Raw genomic sequence first — 25,117 nt, 5'->3', positions numbered from 1 at the left:
GGCGCTTCTTAAAAGGAGTCAGAGGACAGCGACCTGTCATGTGCTCCTTGGTGTGTGTGTTGGTGTGTGTGTTAGCGCTTGTGGACTCTTGATGGCTCCTCCAACGTCAGTTGAATAATAATACTCCTCGAGCTGATCTATGAGAAATGACACTACCTCCAGAGGGTCGGACTCATTTGTCCTTCTTTACAACCCCATGCATTTTAAAATCCTTCTTGGTGTAGGCTACGTATATTTGTCACACTATCATCCGCTGTACTCATAACAGTAGAATCTCGCCATGTCTCAACCCAAGCATGAAGTAGAACTTAAAACCATTCGTGTAAATCAGCAATATTCCTCAATTTATCCGTTCTCCGCACACTGTTTCCTCATTCAAACATAAGTCTCACATTATAACAATATAACTTTAGTGTATTAAGAGATAAGACAGAGCCCTCTCCTCTCCTCTTATATGCTTTACTCACAAGTGTGAGAATTGACCTGGATATGAAGTGTCTGTAGCGCCAAATTATATAACGGTAATTTCTAAAGAGCTAAGATGAAAAAATAAATAAATCAGCGGTGCGCCGCTGCTAGTTGCATATATGGGAGACACTGATGTCAAAAAAGCTTACTTACTTACTTTTCACGAAACAAAAAAGAAAAATAGTGTTTTTAAAATAATTGAACACTGCGCTATCAAAGTTGGTATAGTGGCTTTACATATGGTTGGACACTTGCCTTTGTAAGTATATTATTATTTTACCAAAATCAAGCTCAAATGAAGTTACAAGGTTTTTGACCAACAGATGTTAAGATACGTGTTTGTCTGTCATTGATTAGTACAGCTGCATCTCAGGCAGTAAGTGCACTGCATCACGTTATCATCAACTTACAGGTAACTCTATTGTAGTCGTGTGTGTGCTCGGTTTTACTGTCATTGAATACATTTGGCAAAAATCTATCTCTCTCTGTTTATCTGACCACAAATGAGACAAGAATTAGCTGGCTAGCTAACACCCCCCCAAACTGTAATACTGTCAAAGGTGAAAGCAGAAATTAAATAACTAAAAGGCTGACGGAATAAATGTTTTGTACTTATACAAGCATAAAAAGTTATTTATGTTACAGTTACAGTAGGTAACTTTTATAACAATAATTTTTTAATTAATGCCTTGGACGGGAACCCCGAGCAGTTGGGGGTTCAGTGCCTTGCTCAAGGGCACCTCGGCGGTGCCCAGGAGGTGAACTGGCACCTCTCCAGCTACCAGTCCACGATCCATATTTGGTCCGGACGGGGACTTGAACTGGTGACCCTCCAGTTCCCAACCCAGGTCGCTATGGACTGAGCTACTGCCGCCCCCATTTGGTGACATATTTGCTGAAACTGTCACTATGTTCTGAAAGAAGTACAGGAGACAGATAAGATAAGATAAGATACTGTGCAAAAGATTTAGGCAGATTTGAAGAAACAAAAAGTAAAGTAAGAATGCTTTCAAAGATATAAAGTTTAATTGTTTTTTTTAAATCGATTTACAAAATGCAAAGGGAGCGAACAGAAAAAAAATCTAAATCAAATCAATAGGATCGTAGTCAGGTGTATGATTAACCAATTATGCCAAACAGGTGCTAATGATCATCAATTTCATATGTATGTTGAAACACAGTCAATAACTGAAACAGAAACAGCTCTGTAGGAGGCTTCAAACTGGGTGAGGAACAACCAAACTCTGCTGCCAAGGTGAGGTTGTGGAAGTACAGTTCGATGTCACAGGTCATACACCATGACAAGACGGAGCACAGCAACAAGGCACAAGGTAGTTATACTGCATCAGCAGGGTCTCTCTCAGGCAAAGATGTCAAAGCAGACTGGGGTTTTAAGGTGAGCTGTTCAAGCAGCAGATGAAAGACACATTATGCTTACTTCCCTTTGAAATTGGAGGATGTCCAGCAGTGCCACCAGCTCAGAACTAGCAGACACCAGTGGGACCCAGGAACACCCATCTACTGTCTGGAGAAGTCTGGCCAGAAGTGGTCTTCATGGAAGAATTGTAGCCAAAAAGCCAAACCTCCGACGTGGAAACAAGGCCAAGCGACCTAACTATGCATGAAAACACAGGAATGGGGTGCAGATAAATGGCAGCAGGTGCCCTGGACTGATGAGTCAAAATGTGAAATATTTGGCTGTAGCAGAAGGCAGTTTGTTTGCCGAAGAGTTGGAGAGCGGTACAATAATGAGTGTGCAACAGTGAAGCATGGTGGAGGTTATTTGCAAGTTTGGGGCTGCATTTCTGCAAATGGAGCTGGGGATTTGATCAGGATTAATGGTGTCCTCAGTGCTGAGAAATACAGGCAGACACTTATGGCCCCAGATTGATTCTGCAGCAGGACATCGACCCCAAACATACAGCCAGTGTCATTAGTAACTATCTCCAGCGTAAAGAAGAACAAGGAGTCCTGGAAGTGATGGTACGGCCCCCACAGAGCCCTGATCTCAACATCATCGAGTCTGTCTGGGATTACATGAAGAGACAGAAGGATTTGAGGCAGCCTACATCCACAGAAGATCTGTGGTTAGTTCTACAAGATGTTTGGTACAACGTAACTGCCGAGCTCCTTCAAAAACTGTGTGCAAGTGTGTGTAGAAGAACTGATGCTGTTCTGAAGGCAAAGGGTGGTCACACCAAACATTGATTTCATTTAGATTTTTCTTCTGTTCGCTCACTTTGTATTTTGTAAATTGATAAAAATAAACAATTGCTGCCTAAAACTTGTGCACAGTACTGTAATCCTTTATTCGTCTCACAGTGGGGACATATGCAACATTACAGCAGCAAAGGGATAGTGCAAACAGGAAGCATCAGTAGAAAAACATCAATACAAAAAGCATCATACTGTTCACTAACAGTTATGGGTCTATATTATAAAAGGATAGTAAAGAAAAATAGAAAAAACTGTCTGTTAACAAAACAGTAGAGACATGTCCCCCATGCACCAACCAGAAACAGGCAGGAGCTGATGGAGGTCTAATTAGGTTATTAGAATCATTGGTGTTTCTGTCTAAAAGAGATGAGTGCGTTTACATAGAAAAGAATAGCATGTTCACGATCGGGATTTTGGAGTATCCTGTTTCTGGGAGGGACTTCCTCCAGACAGAGGTTTAAGGTTTTGGAAAAGGATCAAAGTCTCTCTTAAAGTTTAGAATGAATATGGAACAACCTTTTCTCAGAATATTATTTTGAAATGTTGTTTTTCATTCTTGTAATAGCACATCTTTTAAAATATGATGATATTCTTGAAATTTCCACACCACACAAAATCTTTAACAGTGGTAACATCGTCCTCTCGTGGTCTCTGAGATGAAATGTAGTGTCTCTTTGTTTACAGGCCAAGTAGCTGTGAAAGCGAGTGCTGGAATTTCTGTTGGTGCAGCTGGGTTGGTGGAGATCATGGACACCTACGATCGGCCCAGTAAGACTCTGACTGCCGGTACCTATGCTGATGCTGGGACATTCCTAGACGGCTTTGAGGATAAACCCGGTAAGCGTTTTCCCAAGGCAGGAGTGTACGCCGGTGCAGGATTGGGCCTTGCTCGTGCTCAATGGAGTGTTTTTGAAGCTCAGGCTAAAGGGCCCAACGCCAGCGTGGTAGCCGAAGCCTCTTCGGCATCTCTCAGTGTTAAAGCCTGTGCCAAAGCAGAAGTGGCCAGTGTTTCAGCCACTGCTGGTCCGGTGAACGCTACACTTGGTCTTGCATTTGACATCGGTGCCTCCGTTAGTCCAACATGTATAGAGGCAAAGGTGCTGGGAACAGGCTTTTCGGTTGGTAGTAAAGTGGGCTTTTCTCTGTTCGGCACTGGGTTTGAAATGAAATTATGGTAGACTGTGACATCTTGCCAAATACAGCTCTTTGTAATTGTGTTTTGCATATTGTGACCAGAGTTAGGTAAGGGTTACTTTAAAAGTAATCAAAGTACTTTACTGCGTTACTTTTTTTTTTTTTAAGTAACCAGTTACTTTACTGCATTACTCCCTGAGAAAAGTAACTCAAGCACTTTTAAAGTACTTTTGAGTATTCTACATTTCCTATTGGGCAATGGACCACAGGGCGCTAAGCCTACATTTTTTGTCTCCAAAATTAAAGTTATGGACCACTTGCCCTCCACTGAGATCCAGTTCTCCCATCACAGCCGTCACTTTGACCAGTAGAAACACAGAACGATCTGCTGCCGTAGACAACTGTATGACAACAACACCCCAGCGTTTTTAATATTCCTCTAGGGATGTTACCACACAGAGTAAAAGGGGGAAATGATGGTGTGAAACAGCAGAGGCACTTTGTCAACCCGCTGAGTTAACCTTACTGTCATTAGCATCAAGCTAGCAAACAATGGTACATCCTCACGGTCGGGCATAAAGTAATAACATTAACAAATAGCAGCGGGGCTTTTACTCACCACAACTGCAGAGGCTCCCAGCTTCATTTGAAACAAACCACATTATAGACGCTCCGTTATTTATTAATCCCTCTGTGTGTTTATATATTTACTTTTTATCCGCTCCCATTGTCTTTATAAAGTTAACATATTGCACCGTCATTTCAAACTCAACACTTCCTGATTTTCTTTCAGATTAAAAGCCCCTTATAAACTCAGCTGAGAGAATCCCTCCATTTTCTAAATAGGCTTTTATTGTGAAATATTTGTATGAACGTGGTTGTGGAGGATACAGTAGCTTGATAATTTACGTACAGTGCTTCAAATGTAGCTCCTGCCATCTGTCGGCTGGCACATGAACAGACACAGTGACTGAAATGACAGTAAAAGTAATAAAAATAGGACAAGCATAACCCGATGACATCACACGTTGTGAAAGACGACCGGGGATAATTAGTCAGTACCATCGTGTAGTGTGTCTGTCGGCCAAGTCACGGCACGATTTTATGACTCCACAATCATGTAATGTGACATAGTGACTTTCAGAACAGGCAGAAAAGTCGTGTAGTGTGTACCAGCATAATGCAAGTCCTGAGTCTGAAATATGTCTGTCAGCGAGTCCTCCTCCACCTTTTTTTAGACTCCACCGTAGACAACGGCAGCATTTCTTCTAGCACGTAGCGAGCCACAAGTTTCATGGCTTCTTTCAGACTGATAGGTTTAACGTTATCTCCGTTATTAGAACCAAAAGATAGTCGTTTCTGTTTTGGAGCTGAAGGACCAGCGTTCTAAAAGTAACGGAAGTAACTGATGTCTTATTTATGTACTCAAGTATTTGATTACTCAAACAGCAAACTAACGCGTTAGGTTACTCGTTACTGCAAAAAGTAATCAAAGTAAAAAAGAACTTGATAAGTGATTTATCACTGCCTACTGCTTTTAGATAACCGAGTGAATGTACATTAAAACAAATAAGGAAACACATAAATCACACATCAGATCTTGATGAACAAATTATTCAAGTTGAAAATCTTTACTGATGTACATTATATAATTTGTTGAGAACAAAATGGTGTAACGATGGTCAATGGAAACCAAAATGATTAACCCACTGAGGGCTGGATTCAAAATCACGCCAAAAAATAAATAAAAATGCTGGGCTTTGGGCACAGGTCCCACTAGAGGACGTGGAGCCCTCATGCCACCCTTATGGAGTCCATTTCTGACAGTGATCAGAAACATGCACACAAGTAGCCTGCTGGAGGTCATTTTGTAGGGCTCTGGCAGTGCTCCTCCTGTTCCTCCTCACACAAAGGAGCAGACAGTGGTCCAGCTCTCCTCATGCTCTCCTTTTTGGGAGTTGTCTTGCTTTTGCCTCTCCATTGCACCTGTTGTCACTTTGATTTGCACCAAAGCAGCTGAAACTGATTCACAATCACTTGTGCTTCCTGAATGGACACATTGATATCCCTGAAGTTTAATTGACTTGGTGTTATACTGTGACCATTAAGTGTTCCCTTCTTTTTTTTGGAGCAGTTTATTAGAAAATTTACCATTTTTTTTTTTGTCATACTGGAAATAAAATGCACAGATAAGATTATTATACTTTTACATTTCAGAAGCCAGCACTGTCTTGATTGTTCCATTTCCTGTCAATAACTTCCTGTCACACCTAACTGCCTTCCACTGGACTTAATCATTGTTTGCTAACATTAAACTTCTCTAAGACTCAAGACTTGTCGTGTTGGTTTTTTTTTTTACAAAGCATCCTGCAGCTTGTGGTAGCAGAATAAATATTTGGTTTCCTCTGAGCACAGCTGATCCAGGACAGTAATAAAACAGAAATCCTTGTAAATGGGTCACAGCCAATCAGGAAACAAATACTGCCATCTACTGGTTACATGTCTCAACACATAAAGCCTGCTGCAAGAAATCTTGGTGTCATGTTTGGTAGTTATTTGTCATTTGAACAACAACATGTCACTATGCTTGTCCAATCGTGTTTTTATCACCTGAGAAACTAAAATAAGATCTATTTTAACTTTTAGAGATACAGAAACTGTTGTACATGCTTTTATCTCTTCGTGTCTTGATTATTTTGTGTCCATCAAAAAACTTTGCAACGACTTCAGATTGTTCAGAACTCCCTAATGAACCTCTGGGTAGTTTGAAATCCTGCTTGTCCCAGAGTCCATGCTGAAGACCAAATGGGACAGAGCTTTTGAAATCAGGGCCCTGATGCTGTGAAACGACCTGCCCCAGGATGTAAGGCTGTCTGAGTCACTGGCTTCATTAAAGTCCCTCCTAAATTTTTATTTTTTTTTCTTTCGGAAAGTATATCCTGATTTTATCTGAGCTGTCTGTCTTTTCCGTTGCTATCGTATTGATTTTATTTCCCATTAATTATATTGACTTTAGTTTCTTTATTTTATCTTTTACTTTGGTGACATTTTATGACGTTATTTGTTTTATTCTTCTTGTGTTTTAAACGTGTTTAATTTTATTGAACAACACTTTGTTAATGTGCTTCGAAAGGTGCTACATAAATAAAGATTATTATTATCTTACTATATAATGACGAAAAATCTGTCTGTGTGTGTGTTCCACGTTTTTCTCCTCACTGACTTGGTCAATCCATGTGAAATTTGGCACAGTGGTAGAGGGTCATGGGAGGATGCCAATGAAGCAATATTACATCAATTGGCCAAAGGGGGGCGCTATAGCAACTGATTGAAATTGCAAACTTTGAATGGGCATATCTCATGCCCCGTATGTCGTAGAGACATGAAACTTTGCACAGAGATGCCTCTCCTCATGAGGAACACATTTGCCTCAAGAACCCATAACTTATATAGGTTTTTATAGATTTTCCGCCATTTTGAATTTTTGGAAAAACACTTCAAATGGATCTCTTCCTAGGAAGTTTGAGCGATCTGCATGAAACTGGGTGAACATAATCTAGGGAGCAATATCTAAAGTTCCCTCTTGGCAAAAGTTGGAAAACTTACTAAAACTGAGCTTCTATAAGGCAATGAATATTGCGGAGGGCGTGGCTCATCACATAAAGGTGTAGAACATCTCAAGGGTTTCACCCATCACCACGCAACTTTGTAGGCATATGACCACACATAATCTGAGGGGACCCCTCCATTATTGACCCCATCAAACAAAATGGGGGCGCTAGAGAGCTGAAAGAGGATGTTAGGAAGCAAAAGAAGGGAAAATGAGAGCTGTGTCTTTCTCTCCGGCAGAACAAACCATGCAGATAGAGCTCTGTGAAGAATATAAAGTGGTAATCACTACAAGGGGCAGTACTTAACAAGGTGAGGGGGATAGCCTGGCAAAAAATGCTGACCTACTAAATGCATCAATTATACAAGCCTACTTATTTTTTTATTTGTATTTGATGATAAATGAACAGTAAGACAGGCTACAGTGAGACTGTGGCTATATTATCAGTGGGCTAGATAATATCAGATGTGTGTTTAAAATGATGGTGTATGCTAACTTTGGAGAGCTGACATAACCACAATGAATTAACTGTAATTAGCCTAATGTGTTGAGGTGTGTGAAGCATGTCATTTACCTGACTTTTTTTTGCAAAGGCTTTTAAGAACGAGCTTCGCCCTGCCCCTCTAAACGCACTATTCGATGTGCATGGTTGAGCCAGGTAGAGTGAAGGACAGGTAGAAGCTCAGGTCATCTCTTTGTCCACAATGCTGGCAAGAAAACTGCTGCTTCAATTTTGGAAATCTCAGAAGCTCCCAACATTTCATATGTGGCTGAAGGAATTAGGTCACGTTTTACATTTAGATAAAATTAGATTCACCCTGTCAAACAGAGAGGGACTGTTTAAAAAAATCTTGCAACCGATCATTAGTTTGATTAAAGAATTACAGTGTATGGAAAATGGTTTAACAGGTTATCTGTACCCAGAGGTGGGTAGTAACTAGTTACATTTACTCAGTTATATTTACTTGAGTAACTTTTTGGATAAATTGTACTTTTCAGAGTAGTTTTAATGCAAAATACTTTTTACTTTTACTTAGAGTTGTATTGTTTTAAAGCAACAATACTCTTACTCTTACTTTAATATTTGGCTACTCTACCCACCTCTGAGTACATAATTACACACATACAGCACAGGCCAAAAGTTTGGACACACCTTCTCATTCAATGCGTTTTCTTTATTTTCATGACTATTTACATTGTAGATTCTCACTGAAGGCATCAAAACTATGAATGAACACATGTGGAGTTATGTACTTAACAAAAAAAGGTGAAATAACTGAAAACATGTTTTATATTCTAGTTTCTTCAAAATAGCCACCCTTTGCTCTGATTACTGCTTTGCACACTCTTGGCATTCTCTCCATGAGCTTCAAGAGGTAGTCACCTGAAATGGTTTTCCAACAGTCTTGAAGGAGTTCCCAGAGGTGTTTAGCACTTGTTGGCCCCTTTGCCTTCACTCTGCGGTCCAGCTCACCCCAAACCATCTCCATTGGGTTCAGGTCCGGTGACTGTGGAGGCCAGGTCATCTGCCGCAGCACTCCATCACTCTCCTTCTTGGTCAAATAGCCCTTACACAGCCTGGAGGTGTGTTTGGGGTCATTGTCCTGTTGAAAAATAAATGATCGCCCAACTAAACGCAAACCGGATGGGATGGCATGTCGCTGCAGGATGCTGTGGTAGCCATGCTGGTTCAGTGTGCCTTCAATTTTGAATAAATCCCCAACAGTGTCACCAGCAAAACACCCCACACCATCACACCTCCTCCTCCATGCTTCACAGTGGGAACCAGGCATGTGGAATCCATCCGCTCACCTTTTCTGCCTCACAAAGACACGGCGGTTGGAACCAAAGATCTCAAATTTGGACTCATCAGACCAAAGCACAGATTTCCACTGGTCTAATGTCCATTCCTTGTGTTTCTTGGCCCAAACAAATCTCTTCTGCTTGTTGCCTCTCCTTAGCAGTGGTTTCCTAGCAGCTATTTGACCATGAAGGCCTGATTCGCAGTCTCCTCTTAACAGTTGTTCTAGAGATGGGTCTGCTGCTAGAACTCTGTGTGGCATTCATCTGGTCTCTGATCTGAGCTGCTGTTAACTTGCCATTTCTGAGGCTGGTGACTCGGATGAACTTATCCTCAGAAGCAGAGGTGACTCTTGGTCTTCCTTTCCTGGGTCGGTCCTCATGTGTGCCAGTTTTGTTGTAGCGCTTGATGGTTTTTGCGACTCCACTTGGGGACACATTTAAAGTTTTTGCAATTTTCCGGACTGACTGACCTTCATTTCTTAAAGTAATGATGACCACTCGTTTTTCTTTAGTTAGCTGATTGGTTCTTGCCATAATATGAATTTTAACAGTTGTCCAATAGGGCTGTCGGCTGTGTATTAACCTGACTTCTGCACAACACAACTGATGGTCCCAACCCCATTGATAAAGCAAGAAATTCCACTAATTAACCCTGATAAGGCACACCTGTGAAGTGGAAACCATTTCAGGTGACTACCTCTTGAAGCTCATGGAGAGAATGCCAAGAGTGTGCAAAGCAGTAATCAGAGCAAAGGGTGGCTATTTTGAAGAAACTAGAATATAAAACATGTTTTCAGTTATTTCACCTTTTTTTGTTAAGTACATAACTCCACATGTGTTCATTCATAGTTTTGATGCCTTCAGTGAGAATCTACAATGTAAATAGTCATGAAAATAAAGAAAACGCATTGAATGACAAGGTGTGTCCAAACTTTTGGCCTGTACTGTACGTAGATGCCGCATTCAACGGTGCTCCTCATTGGAGCGATACGTCAACGCGGCCGCCATCTTGCCCAGGTGGAGCCGCGCTGCCTAATGCATGTATGTCTATTGAGGCAGGAGATTATTTATGATTAAAATCATCATTACTCACTGAATTCTCAACCGATTTTCATGCGGTTTGGTTTGTTACAATTGTCAGACATGTAGTTATGATACAGGATACTTGGTTAAATAAAAAATGCAGCTTTTCATACCAAAATATTTGATCATATGTAGATAAAGTAACAGTAATAGTTCTACAACACATTTAAACTAAACTTTCCCCATGTAATAAATATTCTTTTTTCTTACTAGATGTACAATGCCCACCATGATGTCATTTAATTATTAATTTTGACTATAAATGTTTATTCACATTTCACACAATGTGCAAAAAATAGTGTATCAGCAGGGTTGTGCCGAGCTGCAGTGCAGATTCTGATTAACAAATGTTGGTTTTGTACAAGTGAAAATAAATGACTTAGAGCTGCATGTTTACACAAAATTTTGCTTTAATCTCATATGTATAACACCACAGTGCTCATGGGAGCCTGGACACAGAACTGTTTACATTATTAGGTCATATTTACAAAACATACAGTGTACAGTAGCTAGTATTATTTTTAGGAGTCTGCCTAGTCCTGTCGAAGTCCTCAGGTCTGCAGTCCTTTCTCCTCACTGCTGCTACCCATGCCCGTCTCCTATCTGTGTTTTTTTGGGAAACTACACACAAAATAAGTGTGTCAGAAAAACGCAGTTCCACATAATTTGTAGTTACAATTCAGGCCACAAGTTAACTACTAACGTTATACTGCGTTATGTCACGTTGGTGCCATGAAACAGATAGTTGACAATTTGGAATAACACACACACCAACATAGCTGTTTGACAAAGCATCACAATTTTATAAGTAATATTATATAAATGTTAACCTTTTTTCTTTAAGTTGTGTGACATAGCGTTAGCTTAATTTGGCATTAGGACCATTTCAGGACAGTTACTTTACTTGATTAGCTTAAAAGAAGAATCACTTTTTGAGATATATATCTCATTAAACATGTTCGTAACAGTAAAATATTGTAAAACAACTTCTTACCTGTGGAATGTTATTCCCTTCTGCTTGGTTTTAACACTTCTTTCGTTCGTACACCCAAATGCAGAGCAAAAACGTGGCATTTTTGCCGAGTCTGACTCGGGTCTGAACCGCTCAGAGCACCTAGGCAAGATGGCGGCGGTATTGACGCATCCCACAAGCCAGGGTGCGGCATCTATGTGTATATATCTATGCCCTCCGATGACGTCATCTCCATCCCGTTCATTCATCTGCAAATCTGCACTCCCCCATTCATCACCACCCCATTCATAATAAATTTCTCTGACAATTACATCTTCATTAAATCTTTAAACTGCATTTCGTTGTGGTGTGGTCCTTGCTAGTGAAATATTTATCAAGAGCAATTTCTGAGATCAAGCAGACAAGAGTGTCCCTTATCCGCTGGGCTTTTCGTTATAGCTGTTGAACCTCTGGCCGAGATAATCAGACAAGATTCAGAAATAAAGGGTGTGAAAGTGGACCAGACGATACATAAAATTAATCTTATGGCAGATGATATAATTCTGTACTTAACAAAACCATTTGAGTCCCTTGCTAAATTAAAAACTGTTTTGTATGCATTTGGATCTGTCTCTGGATATAAAGTAAATTACGACAAAAGTGAAATTCTCCCACTCTCAAATTTTGACTACACTGAATATCAGCAAAGAGGTCCATTTAAATGGTCTCCAAGCAGGATAAGATACCTTGGAATTATGGTGGATAACAACCTTAAAAATGTGTACAAACTCAATTACTTACCACTAGTTAGTCGAATAATAGAGGATTTACAGAAATGGATGAATTTACCTATTACTTTGATCGGCCGAATAAATTGCATTAAAATGAATATATTACCAAGGCTGCAGTACCTCTTTCAGTCCTTACCGATTCCAGTGCCATCCAGTTTTTTTTAAAAACCTGAATAAACATATTAGACAATTCATATGGAGTGGTAAGACTCCAAGGGTCTCAATGGAAAAACTTACCTGGGACTATAGACTGGGGGGTCTTCGACTGCCTAACCTTGAAAAGTATTATTTGGCTGCCCAAATGCGACTTGTTTCTTTTTTATTTGAAAGTGAAAATGTCCCACCTTGGGTTTCAATTGGAATGTATGCTCTTAAAGAAAATGTTCCTGCAGACTTTATCTATAAATGGACACCTACAACCATCTCCAGAAGAACTGACAACCCTGTCTTGACTCATATCATCAAAACGTGGCATGAAGTCCGGAAAAATATTGGACTAAAAAATATATTTTCACCCAAAACACCATTGAAACAGAACGAACTCATACCTATGTCAGTGGATAATAAGATCCTGGAAACGTGGCACCAGAAAGGGATTCGTCATTTGGAGGACTGCTATAAGGATGGATGCCTGATGTCTTTTGAGGACCTAAGGAGGAAATATGATCTGTCCAGCAGAAACTTCTTTTGTTATTTACAGTTAAGATCATTAAATCTGTTTTGGGACCTGAAATGACTCTACCCATGCTCAGTGATCTGGAAAGACTGCTTCATGAGGGTAACGCACCTCGTCTTATTTCAAAAGTGTACTCCCTCTTGATGGATGATGCTCCAAAACCAGGTTTACATAAATCTAGGGAGAAATGGGAGTCCGACTTGGGTGTGACAATGGGTACAGAGCTCTGGACTGAATTGTGTCAAAAAAGTCTAACTGCCACTCTTAATTCCAGATACAGGCTGACTTATTATAACTTTCTTCATCAAACCTATCTTACGCCACAGAAATTACATAAATATAAACCTGAGATATCCAACCTGTGTTTTAGATGTAGTATCGAAGAGGGTTCATTCCTACACTGCACTTGGTTATGCACAAAACTTAACACATTCTGGCATGATTTTTCTGCACGATTAAGAAAAGCTCAAAAGAGGTTCCTCTCACTGGCCTTGTGCGTTGCCAGGAAGTGCATCGCCATCACGTGGAAGTCTGACTCCCAACTTTCTAGGAAGATGGGTTTCAGAAATGAATAGCTGTGCTCCACTTGAAAAAATTACATATACATTCAGGAATGACTATAATACTTTTACAGAGATGTGGCAGCCCTATTTAGCATATATGGACACATTGCCAGCTTCTATAGTGGACGGGTTGTAGTTTTTGCAAGCTCTTTGTTGTCAGTGCTTACTGTTGTCTTCCTTGCCTCTCGTTTTTTTTAAATCATTATTAATATTATTTTCATTATTTATTAATTTTATTTATCTATTTATTTATTTTTTCTCCTCCTCTCTCTCTTTCAGTCTGTGGGTGGGTTGGGGAAGGGGTTTAGAGTTGTGTGTTTGTGTTTTCATGTATATCTTATTGAATTGAAAGCTGAATAATAAAATATTCTAAAAAAAAAAAAAAAAAAAGAGCAGTTTCTGGGGGGACCAACAAAGATTGATTTTAAATATAGAAATATTACAGTAACCATTTACAAATGTTATGAGAATGATGTATTCTCTTTCATAAACACACTTCTGTAAATTGTAACAATCCAAACTGCACTAAAACTGGTCCAAAATTCTTTGGGTTTGAATGATTTTTGGTGGCCGGGCTGTTTGTTTGACTGCTGCACGCACACAGACGATTCAGCTGTGAGGTAATGAAGTGAACAAAATGCTGTGTGGTTACAACTGGTAACATGTTTTATTCTGTTGAAAAGTAGAAGTAACTAAAGGTGTGCGACATGTCTCTTGTTTTAAGTGAACTTTTGCAAAGTACTTACTGGAGCTCAGTTTCCTCTACTCTAGCCCTTTTTAGACAGGAATTATACACATTTGCAGGAAAGTCCAATCAGTCTTTTTTCAGCATTGGCAGTATAAAAACAAAATCGGGGAGTGCGGCAAAATGCCGCCTACCTACTTTTGTTTATACAGAATGCGCCTTTTCTTGTACCACTCTGAGTTCTCTGTTTCCACACATAAAGAATCACACCATCCCACCAACGTTTAGTCCCAGAATCGCCAATTACACTTGTTTCCATAGGAACCTCTCCACCGGGTAGTAACTGATATGGGACAGATGCAAGCTGACTGGTGCCAGAGAACATTGAATGTGAGTACGTGGCAGAACGCCAGCAGCATGGTTCAGGCTAGAGGGGACCTGTTCTGGTACTGTGGAGATAAAACCCTCCACTTGTCCCTGCCATCCTCCTGGGTTGGTACGTGCACTGGTCCGACTGGCTGTACCCCTGATCTTGTTGGGGATGAGGGATACCCAGACCAACTCAGGTAGACAGAAAAGAAATGCATTTGATATGAGCCAGGGAACAACCACGTATATGGATGCCATAGGTGTTCCTCGCGGGTCCCAGACCAGTACAAATTGGCTGACCAAGTGGCTGCTGGTTTTGAAAACATACCCATATTAGCTGCACTGTTTCCCATCACCCCTAACAAAAATGTGGACAGAATTAATTATGTGCATTACAATGTTCTTAGACTGGCCAACAGCACTAGGGACGCGGTTGGAGGACTCTCTGAACAACTGGCAGCTACCTCCCTGATGACAGTACAGAACCGAATTGCGTTAGACATGCTTTTGGCGGAGAAAGGGGGTGTCTGCTCTATGTTCCAGGGCCTCTGCTGCACCTTCATCCCAAACAACACAGCTCCAGACGGGTCAGTAACTAAGGCGCTAGAAGGCTGGACGCTCTCTGAGGAAATGCATGAACACTCAGGCATTGATAAACCCCTGGGTGGTATCTTCGAGAAGTGGTTCGGTAAGTGGAAAGATTTAGTGGTATCGGTATTCTTGTCTCTGGTGGGAATGCTCGCGGTGTTAGCATTATGTGGTTGTTGTTGTATCCCATGTATCCGGTCCTCTGTGAAAGAATCATAGTGACAGCTGTGGAGAGAAAACATCCACAGCCCCCACCATATCAGATGACTCAAATGGAGACGGCCACCCTGTTAGGAGAGCCGCCTACTGATTCAGATTCGGACTCAGCCTCAGGAGAAGACAAGGTGTGAGTGGTCTCATGTGTATGAGACCAAAAGGGGGAGTTATAACTATTGTTTCAAAAGAAACAAAAGTGCAGTAATCACAAGACCTAAAAAGGGGGACCTGGATACGATGGGACTGAAAAAGAAAAGTGGCCTCAGTCCTATGAGGCCAAAAGGGGGACTGTTGGGAATAGAATGATTTTATGCATTTTACTATCAGTTGTGTTTCACTATATAAGTTTTAGATGTGTGAACAATGAGAATACTAAGATGATTTCAGCTGATCTGAATGTGTTTGCTTTGCAGAAGCGGAGAAGTACAGGAGAGGAAGAGACATGAAATCTGAGGAGCACATACCGCAATGCTTAGATAATTAGTTTCATATATGGTAAAAATAATAGAAAGTGATGTACAGATAGTAAGGTACAGCACGTGTAGGAGTTGTGTTGTTCTCTTGTCTTTCAAAACAGGAACCACGCCCCCACTGTCAGCGGGAAGGAGTCAGATTAACACGAGGCAGGGGCGTGGTGTGGTGAAGGAGGAAGTGGAACTGCCAATGAGAAGAGGACAACGCCTTGCGTGCACAATGACACTCTGTTACGCTCAAATATACTGGGTCAGGGAAAGGACAGGAGGTCAGACTTCGTGAACTGACACACCTTTGTTGTTCGTCAGGGACTTGAAGTTGAGACCCAGAGCTCTGTAATTTTATTCCTTTACTGCTTAATAAACTACATTAACTGAGACCGAATATCTTCTCCTATTGCTTCATTAAAGAACATGCAGGACTGAGCTCACACATAGCACATTGGAGAGTAGGATGAGCCCCCAGTCCATCACACACTCTATTGCTATATTGTGAACATAAATGCATTTAATTGTGAGTTACATCATTAAAGAAACTGCTTTTTGAGGTAGATATTTCAGCTATTTGATTACGTCAACTAATGCAAAAGAGCTAGTTGTTGCATTCAAGTTATAGCTAACCAAGACTAACGTTATAAACAGTTCAAACATTACCTCAAGCATAACTACTTGTTTGAAACATACAATTAGCCTACTTGTGAGTATTTTATTAAAGAAACTGTTTAGTTGCTTCAACTGCAAGTTACTGCTAACGTTTATTGATACAAAAAGGCACCAGCCTTCAAGGCTGATTGCAGAGATTAGTGCCTTGCAGGCTGGTTAGAAGGCTAATGATGATTTCATATTCTATAAATTTCATTATTCAGTCAGGTGCCTTCAAGGCTGATCATAGAGATTAGTCCCTTGCAGGCTGGTTAGAAGGCTAATGATGATTTCATATTCTATAAATTTCATTATTCAGTCAGGTGCCTTCAAGGCTGATCATAGAGATTAGTCCCTTGCAGGCTAGTCACTACAATCAGCCTTGAAGGCAGCCTGCAAGGCAGTAATCTCGACAATCAGCCTTTCAGGCTGGTGGCTTATCAACAAACAAACTAGCTAAGTTAACGTTAGCCGTAACTTGCAGTTGAAGTTTTCAAGCAGCTGAACTAAACAGTTTCTTTAACAAAATACTCACAAGTAGGCTAATTGTATTCCAAAGTAAATGCTCCGTGCACAGCACTCTCAGTCCTTGGTGCAGGTCATGGCAGGAGACATCAAGTAGATCAGAAAAGTCGATTCACCACACACAAGGAGGCTGAATTGCTTCTTATCTTATTAAATCTTCCAAACAGCCTTCAAAACAACACGTTTTGCCCATGGCTTTATCAGGTTTGTTACATAGTCCATTGCACAGGTGATTTTAAAGAGGCTGCAGCTGTACTGAATCCAATCAGCAAGATGAACAGCCTGCTGAGTCCACACCTGCTGAGTAGGCCTATACCATGTCCAATCCTGTCCAGGATTGAGGAAGAGGAAAGACAGGACACTCCTTCCTCTCCTTTCACTGCTCCCTCACCCTCACCCTCCCCTTGATGTAGGGATTTAGACATTTATTATATGAAATCGTTGTTGTAATTTGAGTGAGATGTGATATATTTAACTGTTTGTACAGATTGTGTGTTGTTTAACACATGACCATACATGATATAGGCCTACTCAGCAGGTGTGGACTCCGCAGGCTGTTCACCTTGCTGATTGGATTCAGTACAGCTGCAGCCTAGAAGATTTAATAAAATAAGAAGCAATTCAGCCTCCTTGTGTGCGTTGAATTGACCTTTCTAGGCTAATTGTATGTTTCAAACAAGAAGTTATGCTTGAGGTTATGTTATAGAACTGTTTATAGTCTTGGTTAGCAGTTGAGGGTGGCGCTTGTGCAGCCTGACAGACTGTGCAGCCTGACAGACTGTGCAGCCTGACAGGCTGAGTAGACACAGAGAGGCTCCAGGGTGAAGGCAACTTCACCCTGGAGCCTCTCTGTGTCCGCACTGGAAACACCGTCCACTGGCGATTAGACAGTCACTACAAGCAGATTTATGGCCCTTTGTAAAAGTTTCTGTGCGGTACCTGTGTTGTACCTGAGCTAACTTAACTTTCATCATGATAATGTTATCGTCGGCAGCCCTGAATATCTTGTAAAGCTTTAGCACAGTTAGTTAACACATTTGTTATCAGCCCATGTGTTTACTGCTACAGACAAAAATAAATCTTTGGTTTATTTGCAGGATGTTGCCTCTCTGCTGTCTCTTATCCTGCTTGCTAATGTTAAGTTAACGTTACCAGCAGCTCTGTGAGGCACAAACTGAGGCTACAGTTAGCAGTGTGCTGATGCTTGGCGGCATTTCTTAATCTTTTCTGTGAAACTAATGTGCCGTTAAACATTCATACGTTATACATTCGCACATATCTATTTTAAGGGGCAAATGCGAGTGAAATACTCGCACCATAGCCATAAGTTACAGTAGCATCACATTGGACTGACTACCAAAGCCAAGTGCAACACTATTACACTAAAATATGCTCCATAGTGTAGATAATATCCTAAATTCAGCTCTACAAAATATAATGTGACACTTACGTTTTCCTCTTCTCTTTCACCTTCAAACAAGTAAACGAAAGTAAACTGCTAGCGACCAATCACAGTTGATGTTTAACCCCGCCCAGATTCGACTTTCAACCAATCACAATCGACGTTTCACCCCACCCCTAACTGCAGGCTGCAGACGGGTGTCCTTCAACTTTTTGGGTCATTTCTTCTTTTGTTGCTCATTGCTCAGGTTTCAAAGGGTTACATGCATGCTTATGTGACATGTATCAGTGGCTGCAACATAATTAAATTATACTGAATTTTTTTTTTTTTTAAAAATAGCTGTTTCAATGTGTTTCTCTGTTAGAAAAATGGACTTACTTGAAAAATGTAATATTACAATACAGAAAGAAAGAATAGAGGAGGTCAATGATTTCAAGATTTTAGGAGTAATTTTAGATCCTCATTTAAAATTTGATAGATGTGAAGAAGATTTAAAAAACAATCCAGATTAACCTTAATTGTTTTAATATTAATGAGGCACTATATAGCTACCCACACAGGCAGCCCAGTTATTCATGCATTCTCTGATTTCCTCTCACTTTTCATATTGCATGAAAGTATGGGCTCAAGCATCACCATCTACAATCAGACACCTCACATCGTTATACACTCGGTCGATTGTCTCAGACTCTCAGCATCCCCTCCATGTTGAGTTTCAGATGCTGCCATCAGGGCGGAGGTTTTGCCTCCCTAAATGTAGCACTAAGCGTTACAGATCATCCTTTGTTCTGAGCTGAAAATTAGCAACAGCTATAAACTCTCTGTGCTACACATCAGTCCCATACTCTGTATTAATGTACGTGCTGTATGCTAAGATATTGATGTTTATGTTTGTGTTGACATCAGCTGTCAGTTGACACCTTTCACACATGTCACGTGGGTGTGGTCAGGGAGCAGTGATTGAGTGATTGAATGAATGGGCATATGTTCACCTGTTCACCGTGGCAGCTGCATGGAGAGGGGGTGAGCAGGGAGAGCGTATTTTTTGTTGACCGCTTAATCTAACTGAAAACTGGGTATTTGAACATCTTGCCGTGCCTTGCCTTGCTTTGCCTGTTTGTTCGCTGTTGAAAATAAATACGGACACAGTCGGAAAACTCGGAAATGGCTTTGTCGTTTGTGTGGCGAGTCAGCAGTGCAATGCTCCCTCACTTAGCCTCTCAGTGACTTTGTCTTTTGTTTGGAATCACTATATTGCTTAATTATATGATTCTTATTGACTGCTCAGAATAAACGGACACAGAAGGAGAGAGGTGCTCATATTTCATCCACTATCATAAAAACCAGGCCAGTTGCCTCAGACTGAAACTGAAAGAATCACTGCTCGTGCTGTGGCAGTTAGTATGTGGCACTGTTAACATGGATAGAAAGAGAAAGCCAGCAGCAGGTGGTACAGAAAAGGAGCACCAGAAACATCAAATTGGCTTTGCTGGCTGATGCCGCAAAGTGTGCAAAAATAAGTGATTAATTGAAGCAATCTGCAGCAGCAGCAGGTGATGATGGGCGAGAAGCCTGCAGAAGAATCACACAAGTATATTTGAGTCTATGAGTGTATGAAAGGAAAAAAATTCAAAAGTTTAACCAGAAATATTTGGGGAGAAAAGTAAAACTTGAGCTAACATAAGAACAACATAAGAAGTAAAACACGACTTTATTGATCCAGACTAACTCCAAACTCAGTAACTGTAGAAATGAGTTGAGATGGTGAGGAGAGCTGAAAGCTAAAAGTTCACATTTTGATACCTCTATGTCGGCGACAGCAGTGGCTGGAGGTGTTTCAGGTTGTCTCTCTGTCCATCCCTCCGTCCGTCTGTCCGTCCCTCCCTCCGTCTGTCCGTCTGTCCATCCGTCTGTCCATCCGTCTGTCCGTCCGTCCATCCCATTCTCTTGAAAACAATATGTCTAGAACGTCTTGAGGGATTTTTTTCAAATTTGGGACAAACGTCCTCTCAGACTCCGCGATTAACTGTTAAGAATTTAGTGGTCAACGGTCAAAGGTCAAGGTCAGTGTGAAATAGGGACGCAACGGTCCTCGGTAAAATATTGAACCGTTCAGTCCGCCCTGCACGGATCACTACGTCCTTATGGATGGCGGGTTTTCGGTTTTGCAATTAATTTTGCATTGATGCTTTACAGGCCACTGTGTGTGTGTGTGTGTGTGTGTGTGTGTGTCTGCCTGTCCACAGGCCGAGTCCATGGATGTATAAAGAGAACAGCCGAGTCAGCCTGCTGCACAACAGCCCTTCCCGCGAGTTAATGTCCAATCACTGTTGTGGCTCCCACTCACCCCTCACACTGTTGTAACTGAGCCGGGAAAGTGACGCTGGCCTCACATAGAAAAGAAGTGGAAAAACAAACGGAGAGTCATGGCAAGCGCAAGCGGAGGAGTTGAGAGACACAAGTTTGAAGAAGCACCGGCTTCATACAAATCTCCAGTGTGGGATCATTTTGGTTTCGCTGTTGAGTGAAAACAGTCTGCAAACGTTGCTTGAAACATGTCTAGTGTTTCCGCTACCATTATATTAGCGCTTCCCCAACGGCACCCCGAGACTGAACACACAGTCTATGGAGTGGAGCCTGTGTTTCGTTCAGGCTTTGTCACGCAAATAACAAATTCCAACACTTGAATAGGCTGTAGCACAACACAGCAGCATGTCAAGTGCAAAGTCAAGCAAAATAAAATAAAGATAATTTTGTTTCAGGCCTTTGAGTGAAATGCCAACATCAGCATGCTGACCTGCTCACACTGATGATATTGTGCAATATCTTGGCTGTACTTCCAGGTCCAGACTCATCAGTAAATTCTTGGGGGGGTTATGTGACATTGTTCCAGTAGTCTTCTTTGGATAACCTCCCACATAATGTAACATAAGAGCAAATACATACATACACATACACACACACACACACACAGTAAGGTGGTGCTCATAACCAAGATTGGCAGGTCTGGATTCCGGACTTTTACCCCGGAGACCGTTGCTTTTGTCTCGTGTGACACCAAAAGTGAACAGAGTTGTTTTAATAACAACATAGTGTGCTAGCATGTGTAGCATACTGTGCTAGTGATGTTATATTATGTTATTAATGCATGTAGTCATTTTAAATTAGGCCCTGGTGAACTTAATGAACATGATAAACTTAAGGAAGTACACTTAAAAACAGTTTTTACCAGAGTTCTAAGTTTATTTAAAAAAAAATACTGTTTGCATTTAACGAGCAGAAACTGTACATTTCTTGTGAAAACTAAAGTTTATTTTGAAAAGAAACAATGCATGTAATGAGTGTAAATTGAAATGCCATTCCTGAACATCCAGACATCCAGAGGGAGCTCAGAGTAGAGCCGCTGTTGCTTTGCATTGAAAGGGGTCAGTTGAGGTGGTTCAGGCATCAGGATCCTCCTGGGCGCCTCCCATTAGAGGTGTTCTGGGCACGTCCCACTGGTAGGAGGCCCCAGGGCAGACCCAGAACACACTGGAGGGATTACATATCTCATCTGGCCTGGGAACACCTTTGGGTCCCCCAGGAGGAGCTGGAAAGTGTTGCTGGGGAGAGGGACGTCGGGGGTGCTTTGCTTGGCCTGCTGCCCCTGCGACCTGGCCGCAGATAAGCAGATGAAAATGGATGGATGGATGGATGGATGGATCCCGGAACAACCCAAAGTGAAGCAGAACAAGGTTTTCCCACAGGGCTGGGCGATAAAACAACTATGTACAAAATAACGATATATCTTTTCAAGCAAGATATAAATTAAGACAACACTGTATATATCGATATAGGGTCAAGCTGCACATCACTCACTCGCTCCAGTGCTGCAGGTGTGCAAAAGTTAACATACAGCCCTGCTATTTATTTTATATCATTTTTAAATTACAGTTGGTGCCGCGGCTTAGTTGGAAACAGGGGAAAAAAAATCCCTGTCTTTACATTTTATTTTGATCACAGTCTGTTTTAATAAAAGTGCTTGTGACATCTCAAATGCGGCTTACACTTGCAACTGAACATGTAGCCCATTTCCTAGAAAATACCGAGATATATATCGTGTATCGCCATTCAGCCTGAAAATACTGAGACATGAATTTTGTCCATATCGCTCAGCCCTAGGTTCCTAGGATGTCATAGTGTGACGTGACGGGCCACTGATCAAGCGTTGGTATTTGACTTGTTGGGAGTGAGAATGTGTCGCTCATCAGCCAAAATATAAGACGCCTTAAATTTTTGACCTGATGGTGACATAAGATGAAAGGTTAATAGATCACCAAAGTGATTTATTTGTGAAGGGGACATAAATGTGTGCACCAAATGTAATCCGTCAATAGTTGTTGGCATTTTTCAGTCTTGACCTAAGCAAACCTTATTTTGCACATCTGTGTGTGTCTGTGGAGGTTACCAATAAACCCCTCCTCCTCCTCTTCCTCCTCCTCCACCTCTGTCTTCAGAGGACTAAAAAAAACCCCAAATCTTTTACTTTTGCTTTCTGTTAAACAGCGTGGAGATCTGTGACTGTTAATAGAATTTTAACCACTTCAGTTTGGCAAAAACAACAACAGGGTGCAGAAACCTCAGCAGTTCTTGTAAGACTTGTCTGTTTTACTTTCACTTGTCCAAATGTCTTCCTCTCCCCAGTGAAAAAATAGCTGCATGTAAGTGTTAAAACAAGTCTGAAGACCTATAGAAATGTGTGTATCACTGTCACACAGCGTGGAAGAAAGGCTTCTCTAAGGTAAAGGGATGATTTAAGAAGTGAGCTTGACTTTCTCCTGAGTGAGACCAAACAAAATAAGTTCATAAGAGTGCAGTGAGTGCAAGTAAAGTCAATCTTGGTTTCAGTCCTAAATCTGTATATTTCACCTCTTTTAAAACAATATTCTATTTGCAGATATTCAATGTCTTTTCTACTGTTTCGCTCAGGAGAAAGGTAAAACTTTTGTGCAGTTTTCTTTTTAAAAAAGACAACAAAGAGTTGAATTTGTTTGACAAGTTTCTGTGTATCTGTGTGTGTCTGTGGGGGATGATGTTACCAATAAACCCCCCTCCTCTGCCTTTAGAAGACTAAAAAGAAAAACAAATCTTTTACTTTTGCTTTCTGTTTAACAGAAAGCAAATCTTTTACTTTTGCTTTCTGTTAAACAGTGTGGAGGTCTGTAACTGTTAATAGAATATTAACCACTTCAGTTTGGCAAAAACAACAACAACAGGATGCAGAAACCTCAGCAGTTCTTGTAAGACTTACCGGTTTTACTTTCACTCACATCATCCAGATATCTTCCTCAGTGGAAAAAATAGCTACATGTGTTAAAACAAGTAGGTGTCCTGCCAACAGTTTTACAGACGTTTCTTTTATGATGGTGGCCTGTGGGGAAAATGCGTTCATCTCTTAACAGTGGAGAAACCTTTCTTCCACACTGTTTGATGGCGATACACGCATTTCTGTCGGTCTTCCTACTTGTTTAAACACTTAAATGCAGCTAGTTTTTTCCACTGAGGAAGATATTGACATATTAATGTAAGTCCAAGAGGTACAATAAGTCATACATGAACTGATGACTGTACTGTATCGTGTTAGTGTTACTGCAAGTGGTGAAAGTTTTGTTCTGAGTTACAGATCTCTAAGTGTTGAACAGAAAGCAAAAGTAAAAAAAAAAAAAAACAACCCTTCGATGACGTTGCCATCAAACCTCCTCCTCCTCCTCAAGTGAAAGTTTTTTTTTTGTTTTTTTTTTACTTTTGCTTTCTATTTTTACTTTGCTTCCTGGCTTTTTACCAGCCAGGAAGATATTTTACCAGCCAACCAAATAATTAATAATTTAAACGAAAAAAAGTCAAGTCACTTAATGCTGCCGGTGGATGAGACTGGGGGGTGGCGGCAACAGGAGCAGCAGTAGCAACATTAACCTCCGTCTCTTGGTTGTCAGTTGGTAAAATCTCAGCCTCAGCAGGTTCTTTTGCTTTAGTTTTTTGGGGGTTTTTTGCGGGAGGCTCTGCAATACCTGGCCAGCATCGTCACATGATACTTTTTCTTACTTGTTCTTCTTCTACGGGGGTTCAGAGCATGGAGGTACATTAACAATATTTGTTGGAGATGAGCCAGGCCTGCACAGATTCGATCACCAGCGATCGGCGCACAATGCATACTGGTTAGTTTTGTGTCCGACTTCATCCTGACTTGCTCTGACGTATTACAAAAGTGGACGGTGATAAACAGCGAGAGCGAGGCGGCCGCAGTTTTTAGAGCCAGGCGCTGCAGTTGCTCTCCACCGACTGCACCGCCTGGCTCTCACCTGATCTAACAGCTGATTGGTTCAGATGTCGACTCAAAAAGATGACGTTTTAGATAAACTACTCACTTTTGTTGAATTTTAGAGATTAAGATTTGTCTGTTTGAAGGTTTATTGTGTGAAGTTTAGCTGTCAGAGACTGAATACATTCATCAAACTATACAGAGTCTACTGTATATTAATATTGGACAGTTTAATTATTGAAGTATTTAGCAACACAGAGACTTGTGGTCAGTGGGATGTGAGGATTCTTAAAATAACATCTGTACAGATGTGAAGCCCTGACTGTATCTGACTGAGCCTTAATGAAAGCTGTTGTCTTGTATTGGATTTCCTCTTAAAATATGAACCTTACATTCAAGCACTGTTTAGCCTAATTAGCCTGTGTAGTTGAGGGGACAGGTCAAACTGATATGATGCTGATTTACAGGAGAATTCATATCAAATGGAGGATAAACCATGAACATAAACTACAGATCACCTGTAAAGCATTTTAATAAATTAATCTATCATAATTTAAACAACTGGAGACTGAGAACAAACTGATATATGGGTCTGATCACTTTTTTAATGAACTGCCATCAT

The 25,117-nt window shown here is 40.9% G+C and overlaps 1 protein-coding gene across 3 annotated transcripts in view; it reads left to right on the top strand.

The window, feature by feature from the left end:
* The window catches only part of LOC125891173 (uncharacterized), a 136,593-nt gene that overhangs the window by 10,417 nt on the left and 101,059 nt on the right, over window positions 1-25,117 (top strand). Inside the window, exon 5 of one of the 3 annotated variants that reach the window (XM_049580213.1) lies at window positions 3,370-6,133. The exons of the other annotated variants lie outside the window; for them this stretch is intronic. Coding sequence (XP_049436170.1) covers window positions 3,370-3,863 — 494 coding nt within the window. The 3' untranslated portion in view covers window positions 3,864-6,133. Of the gene's footprint in view, window positions 1-3,369; window positions 6,134-25,117 lie in introns of those variants that run through there. 3 annotated transcript variants of the gene reach the window in all.

Source organism: Epinephelus fuscoguttatus, linkage group LG7 (genome assembly GCF_011397635.1).
Source record: "Epinephelus fuscoguttatus linkage group LG7, E.fuscoguttatus.final_Chr_v1".
NCBI classification, from domain to species: Eukaryota; Metazoa; Chordata; class Actinopteri; order Perciformes; family Serranidae; genus Epinephelus; species Epinephelus fuscoguttatus.
This window is presented reverse-complemented; position numbering and strand designations above follow the sequence as displayed.